This window comes from Eucalyptus grandis, chromosome 1, assembly GCF_016545825.1.
Source record: "Eucalyptus grandis isolate ANBG69807.140 chromosome 1, ASM1654582v1, whole genome shotgun sequence".
Lineage (NCBI taxonomy): Eukaryota > Viridiplantae > Streptophyta > Magnoliopsida > Myrtales > Myrtaceae > Eucalyptus > Eucalyptus grandis.
Genome location: NC_052612.1, coordinates 14386533 through 14405117, shown reverse-complemented (window position 1 = coordinate 14405117; position 18585 = coordinate 14386533). Strand labels below are relative to the sequence as shown.

At 40.8% G+C, this 18585-nt stretch overlaps 2 protein-coding genes across 2 annotated transcripts; both read right to left on the bottom strand.

Moving 5' to 3' along the window:
- Nucleotides 1–5479: 5479 nt before the first annotated feature.
- LOC120295629 (transmembrane protein 87B-like) lies at nt 5480–6593 on the bottom strand. The gene is made up of 2 exons (XM_039316906.1): nt 6306–6593; nt 5480–6079 (listed from the first exon to the last, which is right to left on the bottom strand). Exons 1-2 carry the CDS (start codon nt 6591–6593, stop codon nt 5480–5482), a joined length of 888 nt encoding a protein of 295 aa, XP_039172840.1.
- Nucleotides 6594–17311: 10718 nt separating this feature from the next.
- On the bottom strand, nt 17312–18535 carry LOC120295624 (scarecrow-like protein 8). Its single transcript, XM_039316902.1, has one exon. It carries the CDS (start codon nt 18533–18535, stop codon nt 17312–17314), a length of 1224 nt encoding a protein of 407 aa, XP_039172836.1.
- Nucleotides 18536–18585: the final 50 nt, after the last annotated feature.

Genomic DNA, 18585 nt, shown 5'->3' with positions numbered 1-18585 from the left:
CCTCTAAGGTAATAGTAGTACGCCCGCAATGTGCTGAATCGAAAGTGCTCCCATGACTCTAGTAAAGAGGCTAACAACATCATGCCATGCTCTTCATCATCAAGTATCTTACCAACGTTTTTCAGATCCAACATGAGTTTATTAAATTCATCTAGGTGGGTTCTGATAGACATACCTTTAATATATCTAAAATGAAACATCTTCTTCAGCATATACAAGCGATTGTTCAAATCTTTCTTTATATAGAGTGCTTGAAATTTTGCCCATAACGCTGCAGCATCCTTCTCCTCAGCAACCTCTATTAAGACCTCATCCGTCAAATTTAACAGGATTATACTCTTTGCTTTTTCAATTAGCTCTACCCTCTCAGAGGCTTTCATTATAATTGGCAACTCTTCTTCACCATCTAGTACCTTGACCAAACCTTGTGTTGTCAATAATGCCCCATATCTTGATGCTCTATAACACAAAGTTGTTGCTCCCATCAAACTCTCAATCTCGATTTCCTCTCGAGACATAATTACAATAACAGAATTTCCGGATAATAATCGACAAGTAAAAGCCCCAAATCACAATCAAGAAATCCAACCCCAAGCTCTGATACCAATTGATGGGATATAATACACGGAAACGACAGGATCTTGCAATTTATGTCAATGCGAAATCACCAGAGAAATAAACGAGAAAAATAAGGACACCAGAAATTTACCTGTTCTGGTTCGAGTTTTGCACCTACGTCCACAAGTGGGTGAGCAACAACAAATAATCTACTAAAATCGAGAATTAGAGTTTACAATCGCCCACCGCCAGTTGTTTTCCACACTCAGATTTAACCTCAAACCCAAAGTGTTTATAAATAAACAACTCACTTGGGAATAAACTCACTGCACAAAATTACCACGCGTTCAAGTTGTACGCCAAAAGAAAAGATTCCCGAGCTTTCTCATGCAGCTCCTCTCTCTCGGCGGCATGCGGCTTCTCGCGGATTGTACATAGGGCTTCGGTGGACGTTGAACGGCTAGGGAGAAGAAGACCTGCAATTCCGATTCTTCTTTTTATACGTGCATGTACGTGTGTGCCCAAGGGAGGGCCCACCTACGCTCCTTGCTTCGGCTTCACGCTAAGCTTGTGTGTGTGCCCTAAAAGTCAAAGCTTGACTTTTGGGCCCCACCTGCGTAACAAATTTCGGCCAACTTCCGCAGGTAAAGAAAATTTCGTATCTTCCTTTTATTTTGTAATCCTTCGGAGACCGACAAAATTTCTTCTTGGCTTGGGAAATCTTTATCGATAAAATTCAGTATAATAAATTGTCATCTGCATTCAAACTCGAGACATTAATTTAACAGTGATGGTGGGTGGGACTGTGTCTTTTCTATTCCTCGAAGTGAGAATATTTGGCATCAAGGATAGACAAGAACCCCATGCATGTAGTTACAAAATATGTTCCACAACATAGATATCATTACACTAGCAATTATTTGGCTCCTTGTGCCTTTCCTAAACAAACTGCTACATAGGACATGTACCGTACAAGGAAACTCAACTAAAGCAAGCACCCCTCAAATTTTGGAAAAAGAAAAAGCTAAACCAAGATTAACATTGAACAAATTCCAGCAGACTATCAAATTCAGGCCCCACAATCATGTCGAAGCTAGGAGAGCTGGACATCACATTCCCCTAGGCCGAGATCTCCCTGGTAGATTCGAACATTGAGTAATAGTCCGACGACTCGGACTGGTTGTTGTTGTTGTAGCTCTCATTGTTGTCCCAGCCATCGCCGCCACTGCTGCCGCTGCCGTGGGGGGTCAGATCATCCTCGCCGGGCAGCTTCGGCTTGTGCTTCACCGATGGGAAAGTCGAAGAAAAGAAGTGCTGCTGCTGCTGCTATTGTTGTCTTGCTTGGAAGGGAGGCTGGTGTTGAAGCTTAGGAGGATGGAAGAGTCCCCGGGGCTTGGCGAGTCCAGAATAAAGGAGGGGGATTTCAGGATGAGGTTCTTGCAGGTGTGTTGGCCTTGGTATATGGTCCTGTAGAGGGGCGGACCGTCCTGTATCTTTTGGACCTGCTTGGTCGCTAGACACCCCTGGTCGATCTTGTGTGTGCACCTGAAGTAGTTCCTGCAAGCGCCCACGAAACACAGCTTTAATCACTTTGTTAACAAACATGTATGAAAATCAACACACTTGATTGGAGATTTGGTGGTTCAGATGCTTCGAATCTGAAGAATAACCTAGAAAAATTCACACGTGATGAGAGACGATGAAAAGCGATATGTTGTGCTCGTTTGATTAGATTCTAAATCATGTCGTGTTACGGTAGAGCGAAGTTAGAATTAAGTAAATTTAAGAGAGAACTAAGTTGGCCCTAATTTATTAGCCTATGGCACGTCGACGACCATCTAATCATTTGTTCAACTGTTCATCATGAGAGGAGCATAAATATATTAGCCAAGTTGATGAAATGGGTGAGTTTCTCACCTTGTAAAATTCCTACATAATGTTTGTTTCAGACATCAAGCAATAATCGATTTCTCTCTACTTCACACAATAATTTTTCTCCTATATATAAGAGATTAATGAAAATGGATATATCATCTACGGAGTACCTTGGGAACTCCGAGTAGAGAACTTCTTTCTGATCATATTTTCTCCATTGGTGCCCCGTCGTTAATCAAATTATCATCAAGCCTTGTTCGTGTACCTAAAGTATTTCTACGGAAAAATGAGCTAGGGTTAGAATTATCTAGATCCATATTTATACATTAACTAATAACAAAACAAATAAAAATACATAATAAATTTATGAGAAATTAATAAAAATGGATATATCATCTTTGAAGTACTTGGTTAACTTGAAGTTGAGAATTGCTTTTTGATCATCTGTGCTCCACTGGTGTCCATTGTCGATCAAATTCTAGTCCAGTATTGTCAATGTAGCTGAAGGCTTTCTGCGCAAAAATGAATAATTTTACATTTCACGTTACAATTACTTAGACCCATATATATATATAATTAGTTCCATGTAAAACTTCTTTCATCCTTTGCCCAATAACAAAATAACAAAATTAAAAAAAAAAGTTATAATCTACAAGTTAGACAAGCTCGTTATAATCCAATCATGATCTGTCAGGTTGTGCCCCAACATCATATAAACAGTTTCATGTCTTCTTTTTTTCCTAAATTTTTAAGAGATGTTGACAATGTCATTTTCAAACACGGTGCAATTGTTCTTCCCAAAAACAAACTTCACATATTTTTCGAATTACGCAAAACACCACTTAAATAGATAGATTACTTTGCAGATAAAGTCAGAGGTAAAAGAACACGAATGTTGGCCCTTAATTAACTCGGGAGTGGGGTGTTGATGCTCTCACTTTCCTAACACAGGCGTTGGTCGGACCTGCAAGACCTCGTCGGACTCGGTGCTGCTTGGTAGGGATTGGGTGTTGCTGAACGACCCGAGGACGTTGACGACCGGATGTTCGGCAAACAGGGGCTGCCCTGTGTTATTGCCAGTTTGAGAGTGAGGGTCGAAGAGATCTCTGGGCTTCTTCGTAGGATTCTGGTCATGGAGGGGATTCTGGTCATGGAGGAGATCCTGGATCTCTTGCTTGCGGCTGGAGGAGAGGTTCTTAGGCCAAGCGGAACGCTCCATTTATGAGAGAGATCTCGTTCTTTGCTTTGTGACGAGGGAGGAAAGTGAAGAAAGAGAGTGAGAGAGAGTGGCTTTTGACAAAGACGAGCTAAGGGTCATGTGCGAAAGAGCCAAGGAAGAAGCGCGCGGAGGTGGGGCGAGAGCTCCTTGTCTTGGGGGATCTAGCCATCTCCACGCGCTAAGTGGGAGGTGGTGCAAAGGTTCCACGTCTTGTGGGATCTAGCCAAGTTACGAGCCATTGGGTCGATCGCAATTGGTATAATGATACATGGTAAATCCCCTTTTTAGAAAAAATGAACATCTTGTCTTATTAGTATTGTTATTGGGGAAAATTTTAGAGAAGAATTTAAAGTGAAAGCGTTTTCTCTAAAAGAAAAAAGAAAAGAAGGAAAGATTTGAAGTTTACCTTATCTCAAACAATAATTTGGAGTGACAAATTTAATCTCAAATAAAGCACCAAACTTACTAGTAAAATCTTAATATAACCAACGACATTTTCGTTCAAAATCCTTTTTCTTTTTATGATTTCTTTTTCTTTCTCAAGAATAACTATATTACACGGGTATCAACATGGGATTTTTGGCGATGTGCAAAAATTAATTTTAAGTAAAATTGTTATAAATGTATTACATGTGTATTAGTATGTTTGGACCAATTTGTGAATTTATGAGAGAGAGACCACATCTTTAATAAGGGGTGGTCGGGTCGTTCACTTTCGAAGATGGAGGTTTTCAAGGAACAACCGGTAAAATCAGGATACTGCATGCTCATGAAATGCTCGGGGAATTCTCCCCCAGCAAGGAGAATGCACAGAAATATCCCTTAATCTTCCTCTTGTATGAGGTGATCCCAATACAGGAGGAGAGATGAACATACACTCAAACATTGGCTGAATATGATAATTCCAAACATGACCATCATAACAAGTAGACACTGCAAGTTATATAGACATCAAAAGTGAGATTTAAAGATAAAAATAAAGTGAAGAATCCACTAGTCCATGAATTAAAATTGCCAGGTTCAACCTTAAAATGCATGTTGAGATTCGCATAAATTACATGTGACGAAAAACAACATCTAGGGATGAAAATTGGAGTCTTGTTTTTCGGTAATATTAGTAAAAGGAAAAAAGAAAGAAGAAAAGAAAAAATACACATATTTTGAGTAAATTTGGCCCCTGCATATATTGTTTCCCTCATTGGTGGCTCCACATCTACCCGACGGACCATGGCCGCAAGGAGCGGTGGCAAGGGAAAAGGCTGTGGCTTTCCTTGATGGGCCACCACAGCCACCTCCGCCAGTGGCCTTGCTGGATGGGAATATAATGGGGAATGTTGGGTTGGAGGACAATGGATGGGGAGAGAGGGACTGGAGGCGGTTTGGAGAGGAGGGTCAAAGCGGAGATGGACGGGAAGGACCGCCGGGCGCTCGTGGAGAAGGTCATCGAGCTCAAAAGCTGAGGTGAATTCGATAGATATAGTTGGTCATGGCTTATTGCCTTTTTAACCATTTTCTAAGGCTTGGAGTAGTTAGTTTACCTTAGCTGAACGGGTTCTTGGATATCAGTTGCGCTAGAATGGTTAGCTTTTGTTGTATTTGACCGAATGCAGCACCTTGTGTCCATAGTTGAGAGAGGGAGGGAGGGAGGGAGTGTTTAAGGAATAGGATAAATATTTTTCGAGATAAAACGGGCATATTATGTTTTGACGCCATGCTTGTTCCTTAGAGTGTATGAGCTGTTCTGGGTTGGTAATTGCTTCTTGCAATAGTATTATAATGTTCTATGCACCTGTTTGCTGGGTGGAAATTTTGTCATGTGTAATTTACCTACCCAAGTAAACAGAGCACAAGTACCTGAAGCTGCTCCAGAGTTTTGGATAATGATGAAAAGATCCATAATATAAAGCAAGCATCCAGCAATCTAACGAGCAAGACCAGAAACAATGCTGTCTTTCCAGAGAAGTCATTGATATTCCCAAGATGTTCAACGAGTTCATACGACTCGGATGCAACTCGATATGCTCCACCAAAAAGCACTCTTGAGGTTATGCCCCCAAGGGTAGGTCTCACCACTCCATAACCCATTGACACTACCAATAAGAGAAGTCTCGAGAATGTTGTCTTTACTGCAGTAAAAGTGACAGCCCACATCGTGATGCCCATCGGTCTTCTTCCAGTGGAGTTTAAGTTGGAATATTCAAAGTACCAGAGAGCCGATTCACACATTCCAAGAGCAATAACTGCAGTTATGTGGTAATGCAATTGTATGACATCCTTCCAGTGTTGAACGAACTTCAAAAACCATATAAGTCCAAGTACAAGGTAAGCCAATGACATTAAACCAAACACTACCATCAAAGGAACCATTTTTCCAGGCAAATAACCACTCGGATTTCTCCATACTGTCCTCCCTTTAATTATGGTACCCTCGAGATGTGGATCACAAAACATAAAATGCAAACCGAAGTAAACCATACAGTATATTATACGTAATATAAACCATTTTTTGACGTTTCATTTAAAGGACTTCGATTGTGTTCTTCCGCGGCTATACGTACAAACCGCATAGAATCTAAGCGAGTTCAAACGATCGTGCGACTGCAGCACGACGTTCCGGAAACCAAAACGAAGACGGAGCATCCATTTGGGATGCCAGCAAACCACCAAAATGAAGGAATCCACACCTGATGAAGGACTTCCCCTTGGGGCCGGTCGTGATGTTGGGAGACAACGTCGTGGAGGAGGAAGGCGGGATCGCGGACCGGGGGGTGCGGAGGCCCTCGCTGCCGCTGTGGAAGAAGAAGGCGTTGGAGCGGGAGGTGAAGGCCTCGTTGAAGTAGTTGTGGACGGAGGCGTCCACGGTGGCGATCGAAACCAGAGCCGCAACGAGGCAGAAGAACCCTAACCGACGCTGAGCTCTGCGCGATTCTCTCACTTCCATCTCCTTCCTCCTTCACCCCCCTCTCTCTCTCTCTCTCTCTCTCTGTTTCTCTCTCTTCTTGAGCTGAATGAGCTTTGACAAGGGAGCCAACCTCGGAGCTGAACTGAGATGCTTTCCATCTTCCTCATTTTAATTTCTGAGAAAACAAGGGGAATTTTCCCTACTTTCCCAGTAAGTAAATTTGGATCATTTGGATGAAAAATGATCAAACTTCCAATTTTCATTTTCTTATTTTAACTAAAGTTGCAATGAGTAAAGAATATTTTACTACTGATAGCATAAAAAATTTGTTATCAACTTAGGTAGGTTCTTAATTTTCGTGGAAAATTACGAGTCATATGATCGAAAGAACTTATGTCCATCAAAAGGAAAATTATGCCCATATTAAATATAGGTTATGACCCATTACATAAAATATTAATTATAGAAAAAGAGATGTAATATTAACTGAGGCAGCTTGCTATTATTTTGTGGACAAATAGAAATCATGGGATCTATATTACTTGCAACGACAAAAAGGGAAATTATGTTCCATAAAGAAGGTTTCAAAATGATATGTGATGAGTAAGTTGCTATTATCGACACAAATTGTGAATTTCAAAGGAAGATAGCTATCGGTTAGCCAATATCCATTCTTGTTTTTTTGTACATCATCATATAGGAGGATCTTGAGAAGATTTTTTTGTAGTTTCGCATTGAAATTAAAAATAATTAAGTTATTTTTCCAAATGATATCAGTCTTTTCTGGTATGTTTATGAAAGTAGATATAAACAAAAATTCTAATTTCAATACAATATGAATCTTTTTTTTTTTGTCGGTCTTACTCTACTCCCATTCTAATTCTCACTCTCAGACTTTTGTCCTGCCTTCTTGCAGAGCGTGGGAGTCGGAACCTACCCCTAAAACTAATTCGTCCCCACCCCAACCCTCCTGAGAAAGTAGGGATTCGAACTCGCCACCTCATTTTTTTTATGTTGGAAGGGTGACCACTAGGGTAAACCAATACAATATGAATCTAAAAAACTCCTTTTTGTTCGGCTTGATTTAATGGTAATTGCAATTTTTGGAGACGATCTGACATGGGTTTACAATCTTAATTAGACACAGAAGAGTCAATTCTAACCCTTGTTAATATGATGCATTTAGAGATTTTAATATTCATGATATGTCGAAATTTGTTATCAAACTAGTGGGGAATACATGGAATATAAAATACTTTTTTTTTAATTGGTTTGATAATTGCATAACCTGGACTTTTGCACATTGACATTGACACTCTTCTAATCTTGTTCTCTACTTTGCGTTGAATGGAAGTCCACGATCTGAGTTATGATGGACTTTGACTAGAGATAACTTAGCCCTTGTTGGATTTTTAACTTTTATTTTTGATATTTTTGTGATATCCTAAATTTTCAGTACTGTTTTCAATTGAATATATCGGGCCTTTCATTGACGCGTCTATAGTGCTATTATCAGAGTCGATCACTCGTGAGATAACTAGACTATTTGGGAAGTCATTAAGAGATTTTAATGCAATGGACTTGAGAATTCGACCAGAAGTCGACTGCTCGACTGTGCTAGTCTGCAAGGGTCATTACGGCATTGTCAAAATCGATCAAAGATCAGGGATAGGTCGATTCGACTAAGATGTGTAATAAGAGTGTGGGTGATTCCACCCGATCAGCAAAATTTCGTCGACGATCACTAAACCGATTTTCCGTCGTTTTGGGTATCTTGTGCCCGTAATTGAAACCTTGAGATTTTCACCACCATCGCAGTCGCCAATGTGTCGGGTGGGTTCATAGTAGTTCAAGAGAATCGACCACGGGTCATTTGCACTAAAACCTCTCGAAAAACTACCCGATAGCCAGGTCACGTTAAAAACACGCCAGCGAAATTGCGAATTTAGACCCAATTTTAAAAATTGAAAGTTCCAGTGGTGCCACAATCTGATTTTAAAACGTCGACTCATCCTCCGAAGATTTTTAGAGATTAGGGATTTTTGCAAAAATCGATATTGACGTCACGGAAAATTAACGGAAATTCGGATGGGCCAAATTTAAGGAAATTAACTTCCAAGGGAACTGTGAGTGTCAGGGATTTATAAAATTGTTTATGATTTTTCTTCATCGAATCGAACTCAATTTGGAAAATTGAGTGATGAAATCGATCCTAAAATTGGGAAATTCGGAATAAGGTGTGAGGCAGCATTTTAGGCAGCAAAATTTATTAATTAGTGGAATTATCTTATAAGAAAGTAAAGGGAGACAAGAAGATATGCATGTGGGCTTGAGGGGGGACCAAGATAATGATGAAATAGATATTTGGCTTTGACTATTAAGCTTGGATCTCTCTCTCCCTCCTTTGATTGGTGCGACCATTCCCTTTTGCTGTCCATCTTCTTCACTTTTCGGACACCACACCAACCGACTTCATCTCTCTCTGTGTTCATTTTCTCTCACGGCCACATAAGCCCACGACCGAAGCTCTCTCTCTCCGCTCAGCCACGCCCCACGAAGCAGCAACCCCGCACGTCAGCAACTCACGCCGGCTCATCTTGTTGACCCTTCCTCCAGCAGCTCCACCAAAATAATTTCTGTTTTGCCGCTGCCAACGCCTCCACGGTTCCTCAGCTCCTGCCACACGTCCGTGTAGGATTTCCACCAGTCAACCTTGCGGTTCCCCAGCCGGTTTGTTGACTCTGCAGCTCAATTCCAACGCCCGTACGTCCCCGAGTCAGCTTCTCTCCCTCGAAGTCCCACGGTGGACTCCGATCCAGGCGTCGACGTCAGCCCACTGTCCACCGAAACAGCTGCCCCGCGTGCGTTCTCCTTCGCCCAGCTGGTCCGTGTGTCTTCGACCCAGCAGTTGGGCCCGTCCACGAAGTCCACCAGTGTGTGAATTCTCTGCAACAAACCGGTCAACACTCAGCAGCACAAAGCAGCCGGTGTTGACCCCAACCATCCACGCGTCTTCAGTTTTTGGTCCAGCTGCCACGAAGTCCCGAGCTGCTGAAGCGTTGAAGAAATCCCAACGCCACGAAGACAGAAGCTGCTGCCGCGCCAGTCCACAAACGAAGGAGCACCGTTCGTCCGTGTCTTCTCGTTCAGTCCAGCGTCTGGCCCAAGCTGCTGCCCGTTTGTTCGGCCCAAGATTTTAACAGTTTGGTCCAGCTCCTTGAAGTCAGCCCAGTCCAGCGAAGCCCAGCCCGATTCAGCAACAAATCTCAGTTGGGCTGAAATTTGTTGGGCCCGTTCTACGCTTGGCCCGAGTGTCCGCCGACGCCACCGAAAATTCGGAATTCGGCCGCCGTTGCAGTGTTCCAGTCTTCGCTTTGCACAAGTGAGTTTTACTCACTAATGCTTTCTTAGTTTGCTAATTATGCTTAAGGGGTTGATTAGATTTAATTAAGTGCAATTATGTGGTTAGATTAGAGCGGATTAGTGATTGTGATGCATGTTAGGCAATTGAATTGTGCATTCAGCAAGTAGAGATGTATTATTATTTATTGAATGCATCTCGAGATTTTTCCCAATCCGTTCGGGCGTCCAATTAGGCATTACGGGCCTGAATTGGATTTTTAGTATATATTTATTAATTTTCGAAATTAATTTAATTAATTATTTATTTTTCGGAAATTAGGCAGGGATAGTCGACGATCGGAATTTTATGCTGATTATTGTGGCGTAGTCCGTTTATTTAATTGAGCTCTATTTCATGCTGAATTGAATTATTTGTGAAAGTGGGAATTATTCTTTAATTGGATAATCATTGGTTATTAATTAAAAAAATAACCGATCATCAATTGATAATGCCAACAATAGTTGAGTGGACTATAGAAAATGTGGGAGTTATGGAAAGGAAAATATTATATTTTGGTTAAGGCCGACTGTATCTCCACACACGGCTATTTTATCAAGAATGATAAAAAAAATGGAATAGATTGTATGATTGGGATGGTATACTATATTGACCTATGGACGATATGTCAGCTTAGCAGAGAGCAGTATACCGGTATACTATATCAGCCTACAGGTGATATGTCAGCTTAGTAGAGAGCAGTATACCTTATTAGTTTTGATGGAATATGTCGGTATACTATATCAGCCTAAGGGCGATATGGCAGCTTAGCAGAGAGCAGTATACCTTATTAGCTTAGATTGATCACCGTCGGTATACTATATCAGCCTAAGGGCGATATGGTAGCTTAGCAGAGAGCAGTATACCCGATCATCTCAGAAGCGAGCTATATTATCTATTTATCAGCTTAGCAGTGAATAGTCCTAATATGAACGGACTTATAGATAGTATGAGATGAGCCGACCAAGAAAGGGTCGAGATAAAATGTAATCGACTAGGTCGATTGATCATTGCTTTGATCTGATGTCGTGAATTGATTGATTGAATTGAAATGACCGATGAATGGTCCGATTGACATGAAATCAATTAGGTCGATTGATCGAGATATCGATCTGTGATGTGATTGCTTGGGTGCCTATTGAACTGTGCTAATATGCAGGTGGAATCTGAGGCCAGGTAAGTCCTCTGACCCGTGCATGCATAGGCAACCCGATTAGTGTATTGGTTTACTAATCGGGTCTTAGGGGGTAGAACTTGTTGAGACGTGGTCTCAATGGTTATTATATAACCATTTCAAGCCCGCAGATGAGCCTGAGGCGGAGGAACCAGAAGAGGACGATGAGCCAGAAAAAAGATGAAGAGCTTGAAGGAAACGAACTTAGTGAAGAAGAATCAGAGGAGGATCAGGATGATCCTGAGTACGACTCGGATGAGGACTGAGATCCCATCCTGTCTTGTCAGACCTGGTTTTTATGTGGATAAGTGTTAGATCAAACCTCCCAGAATAGTAGTGTATTATATATTATGAGGTGCTTGTATAAAAGTGTGGTTGTGAATTTTCAGTTTTAAAAATATGGTCCTGCTTTTCTATTCCATTATTTTATTGTCTAGAGATTTATAACTGCTTCCGCATGTGCTATCGAAAAAGAAAGGATCGACGATACATAGTCCTAAGATATCGCATTCTACAATCGACTAATGTAAGGGATGTGTGCGTTCCTGAGGATCGGGGCGTGACAATTTTAGTCATAACAAGTCAATGACTACTTAGCTATCACTAAACTTGCACATTCTTTCAATTTAATGTTTGCGAGGCCTGTTGACACCTAAATTTTGGCGACTCATTTAGTCATTCATCGCATTAAAAATTAGAGGTTAATTTTATTCCTAAAAAATATTAATTGCATAGCATATAAATTTAGGTGCATTTACTTTTAATTTGCATTTTTTACATTTATTTATTGGACCGGTGGCGGATGGGTTCAAATTAGTGGTTCTGAGCTTTAACTTGGTAGGCCGGACTAAGCCCATGAAGTGAGCAAGTTGGCCCAAGCCCTTCTTTTTTTTAATGATCGAAAATTATCTCGTGAAAAATAGGAATTCCAATTTTTTTGGGATATGATGAATTTTTTGGATAAGACGGATGTGACAAAAAAAATATTGCAATTTATCTTTGCAAGATTCGGATTTAGAGAAAAATTATATTATAATCTTGAATCATTATCAAAATGGGATAAAATTGGTGAAGAAATATTACAGATGTGGATTCGAAGAAGGAATTAAAAACCTAATTCCTTCCCCTGTAAAAGGCCGTACGCGTGAAAAGGAGGGGGGCTCTTTCTCGGTTTTGAAAGGAAAAAAGTCAAAAGGTTTTTTCTTCTTTTACTGAAAAGGAAGAAAAGGAAGAGTTTCACAAAAAAAAAAAGGGTTAATACCCTAAAAAACCCTAAACTGGTATATTTGTGACAAATTTACCCCAAATTATTTTTTTGATCGTGAAAAACCCCAAACTGGTACACCCGTGACAAATTTACCCAAAACTGGTACACTTATGACGAATTCACCCTCTGTTAATTTTCGTTAAATTTTACTATCAAATTATTAAGTTAAATGACACGTGACAACTTTTACCAAAAAAAAAGAAAATGACACGTGACAGTTGATTAATATACCAATTTAGGATTTTAAGCTCCGTTTGTCACAGTTTACAATTTTTGTAATTTTTTTTTTGTGGTATTAATCCAATTTAAGAGAGGGTATATTTGTCACAAATTTACCAGTTTGTGATTTTTTGTGGTCGAATAAATTAGTTTGGGGTAAATTTATCATAAATATATCAGTTTAGGGTTTTTTTTATAGTCAATCGGGGTAAATTTGTCACGGGTATACCAGTTTGGGGTTTTCATGGTCAAAAAAAATAGTTTGGGGTAAATTTGTCACAGTATACCAGGTTTGGGGTTTTTAGGAATTAACCCAAAAATAAAAAGGAAAGAGAGAGTTTGCCGTCCGTGGGTCTTCGAGAAGAGAAGAAACACAGAGAAAGGAAAAGCTTGAAAAAAAGTCAAAAAAGAAAAAGGAAGAAAGAGGAGGAAGCGTAAAAGCAGAAAAGGCAGAGGAGGGGGTGATTGGAGGTTTACTGTTCATTGTCTCCTTCACCTTCACTGCCCGCGTTTGCAACCGGCCATTGATTCACTCGCGTGCGCGTTGTGCCAATGCCATCGAACCGCAAGCTGCCCCTCGATCTTCCGCCGTGCCTACCGTGCCTCCACCCAACGCCGGTAGCCGAGCCGCCAACCTCCGCCTCTCCTCCGGCCGTCCGCGACTGCCCAGCCGCGACCGACGCTGCTCCTGCCTGGGTGCCACCCCGCTGAACCACCGTCACAGACACCACATCCGCTGCCCTTGCACCGTCCTTAGCCGTGCCGAGCCTCCTTCTTGGTCCAATCTACCGGATATTTGGAAAAAAATTCAAATTTAGGAAGAGATTTATTTTATTAGATAGGTTAATTTTACTAGGTTGATTTATTTTGTTAGGTAAGTTTATTTAGTAGATTTGTTTTATCCTATTTGTTGATATTTTATCTCTTTGTTTGAAATATTTTCTAATGCATGATTGAAATTCCCGATCTATAACTTCGATTCGCAACCGTACATGAATTTTTATTCATCTATAAGGCAATTAATCGCGTGGGAGTGAAATTGATATCTTGATCTTTAAGGCTTAAGATCAATTTATCGATTTTATTAGCAAAATAATCAAGTTTGAATTTCAATTCGAATGGTGGATAACATTTTTGATAACCATGGATGATTTGGTGTTTATCTTTTAATTGTTCTGTTTATCCCAAAAATACGAAAAATTGCATTTGCATTCCATATAAATTAGAATTGATTGCATGATAGGTTACTTATTTTTTTAAAATGCATGTTTAGAAGGCATTTAGAATATATAGCATTTCACTTTAGTTTTCACTTTTAGTTAGATTTTTAGTGATTTTTTTAATTACGAATTTTTTATAAAAAAAAAATACAAAAAAATCATGTGTATGTCATGTAAGATTATGTTCATGAAATTCCCGTCATCTAGTGATTGTTGCTAGGTTCATTTAGTTAGAAATTGCTCATCATTAGAATTAGGTCATTTGGTTAATTTATATTGCATATTTAATTGTTGCATTTTGTTAATTTCGAATTTCATGAAAAAGGAAAAAGAAAACTTAGAGCTAGGGTATTCTTTGCACGTCTTTGCATATTAGGGTAAGATTGCATGTTTAATTTTATTTTCTACTTAGTTATGGTTTTAGATAATTTTCTTAGGATAGACTGCATGCTTATATTTTATTTATGTCATATAGTTTAGATCATATTGTCATGCCATATCATTTCAGGTTAGATTAGAAGCATTGCATATAGATTAGATTCTCATTAAATAAGTGAAAACAAAAATTGAGTGATTGTGTGTTAATTAGAAATCTCATCTAGGATTGTCGATGTGATTTTTTATTTAACATTGCAGATGCTTTCGTTGTTATGAGATAAGTCCTGCATTTTTTTATTTGCTTTCTTGAGTGTTAAATTGGTGGTTTGCGCACCCGCATAATTAACTTACATGGGCATTAGAAAAGTCTAGTGTAATCAAATTCCCGTACCCAAGGTCTCTAGTTTGTAGAAGTAAAATAAATCTCCCGTTATTTTACTTAGGTGTCTAATTGACTTACTGTAAACTGATTAGTGGCGATTTCCTTTTGCATGGTAAAAATTGAACTTAAGTCGCGAATTGGTATGAGCTTGGGAGAGCCCGAGCTAAGTTAGATTTAGTAGTCCATTAGCCTAATTTTAGGTGGTGCACCCGAAATTTAGGCCGCGACAAGGCTGGAACTAGCACACCAATATAAATCTGAGGAAAATTATCAAAATAGTCATTTTTTTTTACCAATTCCGTCCTAAACATTTTATAATTGTGTCAATTCAATTCATCCAATTAATTTTGTGTGGTGAACACTAACGCGAAGGCCAGTAGGTGTCGACCATCCGGGCGACGCTAATGTAAATAATTTTAAACAATATTTTATTTTTTATAAAATTTTCCTTTTTTTTTCTTTTTTTTTCTTTGCCAGACTAAATTAGCACAAATGCAAAAGTTCTAGAACTAAATTGACAAAAAAAAATGTTTAGGACATTTTTGGTAATTTTCCTTATGATTCGCTTAGATGCTCAAAGAGTTCTGAATACATTATTTTAACTTGTCGGCATAAAAAATGAAAAATTGTACGATTCTATCGTGTTTGATTTAGTTGAATCTAATCGGCAACATTCATCAGCCTCTATATTTGCATGAGGTCAGTGAAATTTTTTATTTATTTATTTGGTGAATACAAAGTCAACCTGCCTAGCGTGAAACATTTGAGACAGGTCAAACATGTGATGGGTCAAGCATTGTGATTCTAGGTATTTTTCGTCAAATAAGGACTGGAGCTAACATTGTTAGAAGCAGAAGGAAGGATAAATTGCTTCAGAGTAGGTTGTTCATTTCCCAGCTTGCTGTTTTGTGATGATCATAGTGAATCTAGACCTCACTTATTCTTCGAGTGTGGGTATTCTCATTGGATTTGGCTTCGCATTTTGCAGATGTGTTTCATTCATCGAAGCATTGGCAATTGCAATGTTGGACTATCTTGGTTGAAGTAAGACCCACTAAAAGAAGTAAATTTCACGAGTGTTTGTTGCATTCATCAATGGAAAGCTAGGAACTCCAAGCTGCATTCAATTTTTTCCTCTACCTCTTGTTGATGCTGTGATTCAAACGGTTGAGATTCATAGTCAAAACACAGCTTTGATGTATATAGGGACTCTCGAGGTTACAATCACCTTTGAGCTGCATTTGGAATTACGTGCTGTGGAGGAAAGCTCCCTCATTTATGGACCTCTAGAGCAATTGCATCCATTATGTAGCAGCTATCGTCGATGGCTTAGATTTTAGAAGGTTGTGGTGTATATGTTGAATATATAATGGTTTTGGTATATCTTGATCATAGAATTTGAAGCTTTTAGTTTCTTGGTCCTTGATGGAATCGGTTCATGTTAATTAATTTAAAGTCAGGGAAAAGAAAACAGCCAATGGATACTTCTCTCAATAATGAGAAGGATCCCTCTCTTGATGCTGACTAATGAGGGCCGGTCCATCTTTGGTGTAGTCAGCGACAATTTTTTTTTCTTTTTCTGTACTGTAGATTTTGCCAGTGGCGAATAAAGCTTGATTCTGAGAAGAAGCTATTGGAATTGAGGATAGGTCGCGCAACGTTGATGCCAAGCTTTGGAGGTCAGCAGAAAAAGTTCACAATTGGACTTGAAGATGCAAGAGATGGAGACACGCAAAAGCATACTCTGAAGGGAGCGTTTGTCTTTGAAAACTGAGTATGCTCTTTTCAACCTGTGCATCTTTATGCATTGTGATGCATGGGATAACGTTGTTTACATTGCTATAGCTGTAAGAGATATTTAACAAGTGATGTTGCAAATCTGCCCCTTTTTGGCAGGCAGGAAGCACACAAGGCCACATGTTATAAACAGAGAGAAGATTTACAAAGAGTGGGATCAAAAGTTGCAGGAAAGGAAAAGAAGCTGTGTGAGGATAGGAGAATCCTTAAAGTGGAGGAGGAAAAGGCCAATGAAATTTACCAACTTCTTATGTAGAAGGAGATGGATCTTGAAGAAGCTTACAGAAACATGATGTCATCCAAATCAATGTTCTATGAGAAAGAGAAACATATAAATCCAAGTTTAGCAGACTTGGCTGCAAAAGAAAAGGTAAGTTCACTGTTCAGTGCTGCTGGTTCTCCTCTCGGTCTTTGCAAATCAAGCTACATCATATTTTTCCAATAGTCATTTAGTTCACTTTTCAATTTGGTTGCAGGAAGTACAGTAAGAAGAAAGCATTATGAGATCAGAAGAGGGAAAGCTACTTGCATTGGAGAACAACTTGAATCTGGGAGAGAGTGTGAGTATGATGCATAAGCTGCATACTACTACGAACCTCCATAAATGATGTAACAGGTGGAGCCCTAAAGCAGCTATGGACAGAGAAGAAAGAGTGCGCACAAGAATTCAATACACACCAAACGAAACAAATCGAATAACGAGAAATGAATGCGACCCATCAGAATGTTTTTTCCCCCTTAAATCCAAAAGTCTCTCTTGTTATTACTCAATTGCGGGGTTGGGGAAATGGGATTCTCTTCTTGTTTTCCCATTTTCTCAGGAAATACACCTTGAAAGCAATACATTATAGACATCACATCCCCATCACCTCACCGTCACCACCCATAGCACATGACATATAGTATGTATATCAATTTGGTTAATGCCAAGCAGATGCGACGGTGATAGTTCGGCCGAGCCAGCCGAAGCAAACCACACCGTTCTCTTCTTTCACTGTGAATCCCTCCTGAAGGGGAAAAGCGAACCCCGCCTCCAAATATTTGGCCACAACTCGACCCACTGACTTCAACTCGAAGCCAGCCATCCCCATGCGGTCCCTCCACTCCCCGAACACCTCGCATCTTTCAACCCGGTCCCTACCTTCGCAAGCAACCAAGTTCACCAATTTCCGACTCAGCCCCTCCTCCGCCCTCGTCGCTCGCTCCGAGTCGTACCTAACAAATTTAGACTCCAACGACTCGAGCAGCGCCCTGTAGTACGCCAGCGCCTCCCCCACACGCATCGGGAATGGCGCCGTGTTCCCGTTCATCTCCTGCTCCACCAGCGTCACCACCTGCGGCGCCAGCCCCTTCACGCGACGGAGGAGCTCGTCGCGCGTGTTCTTAGCGGACACCCTCTCGTCCGGCATTCTGTACAGCTTGAACGCCAAGTTCACCGCCAGCACCTCATCGGGCTCGCAGCCCAGCGAGTCGCGGCTCAACTCGCTCAGCTTCTGGCTCACGATGTTGAATACTAACCTAACTCCCATCACCGCCGCGACTTTACTCAGTCGATCCCCAATCATCCTGAGCCTCTCCGCACCGATGATGCTATCTGCGAGCGTCGTGATGTTGAGTGTGAATTGATTGCCCGCCTGACGCATGGACAGCTCGTAAAGGAGAGAGTCGTACTGTTCCTTTCGACCAATAGCGAAATCAATTACATGGAGCTTGTTAGTGGAGGGTTGCTCCGACGCAGCCTCCAAAATCGCGAGATTGGCAGCCCTGAAACCGAGCCAGAAACAAGGAGACACATCGTAAAGTGACCGAACCGACAACAGATGTTCCTCGGTGAACAACTCCGCCACGGGAGGGGGGTAATCGACTGGGTTCACGCGCGATTTAAGCGCAGACAACATGTATCCCATCAATTTCTGCTCTGAATTACCCATGGGGTTCGGCCCGGCAGACAAGTGCGTTAGGATCTCCGAAGCCACGTCTACTCTGCCCTCGTATATCGCCGTCGCAGCCTCCACTAGCGACTGCTCCCACGAGATGGATACCGGAGACCTCTGGACGGGGGGCTTGACGCTCTCCACGGGAGACCTCTGGAGTCTCCAGACGGGGGTCTTGACGCTCTCGCTTCCCTTAGAGGCCCCGGACATGACACAGGCGTTGCTCGGGACCTGCGAGACCTCATAGGACTCAGTTCCGC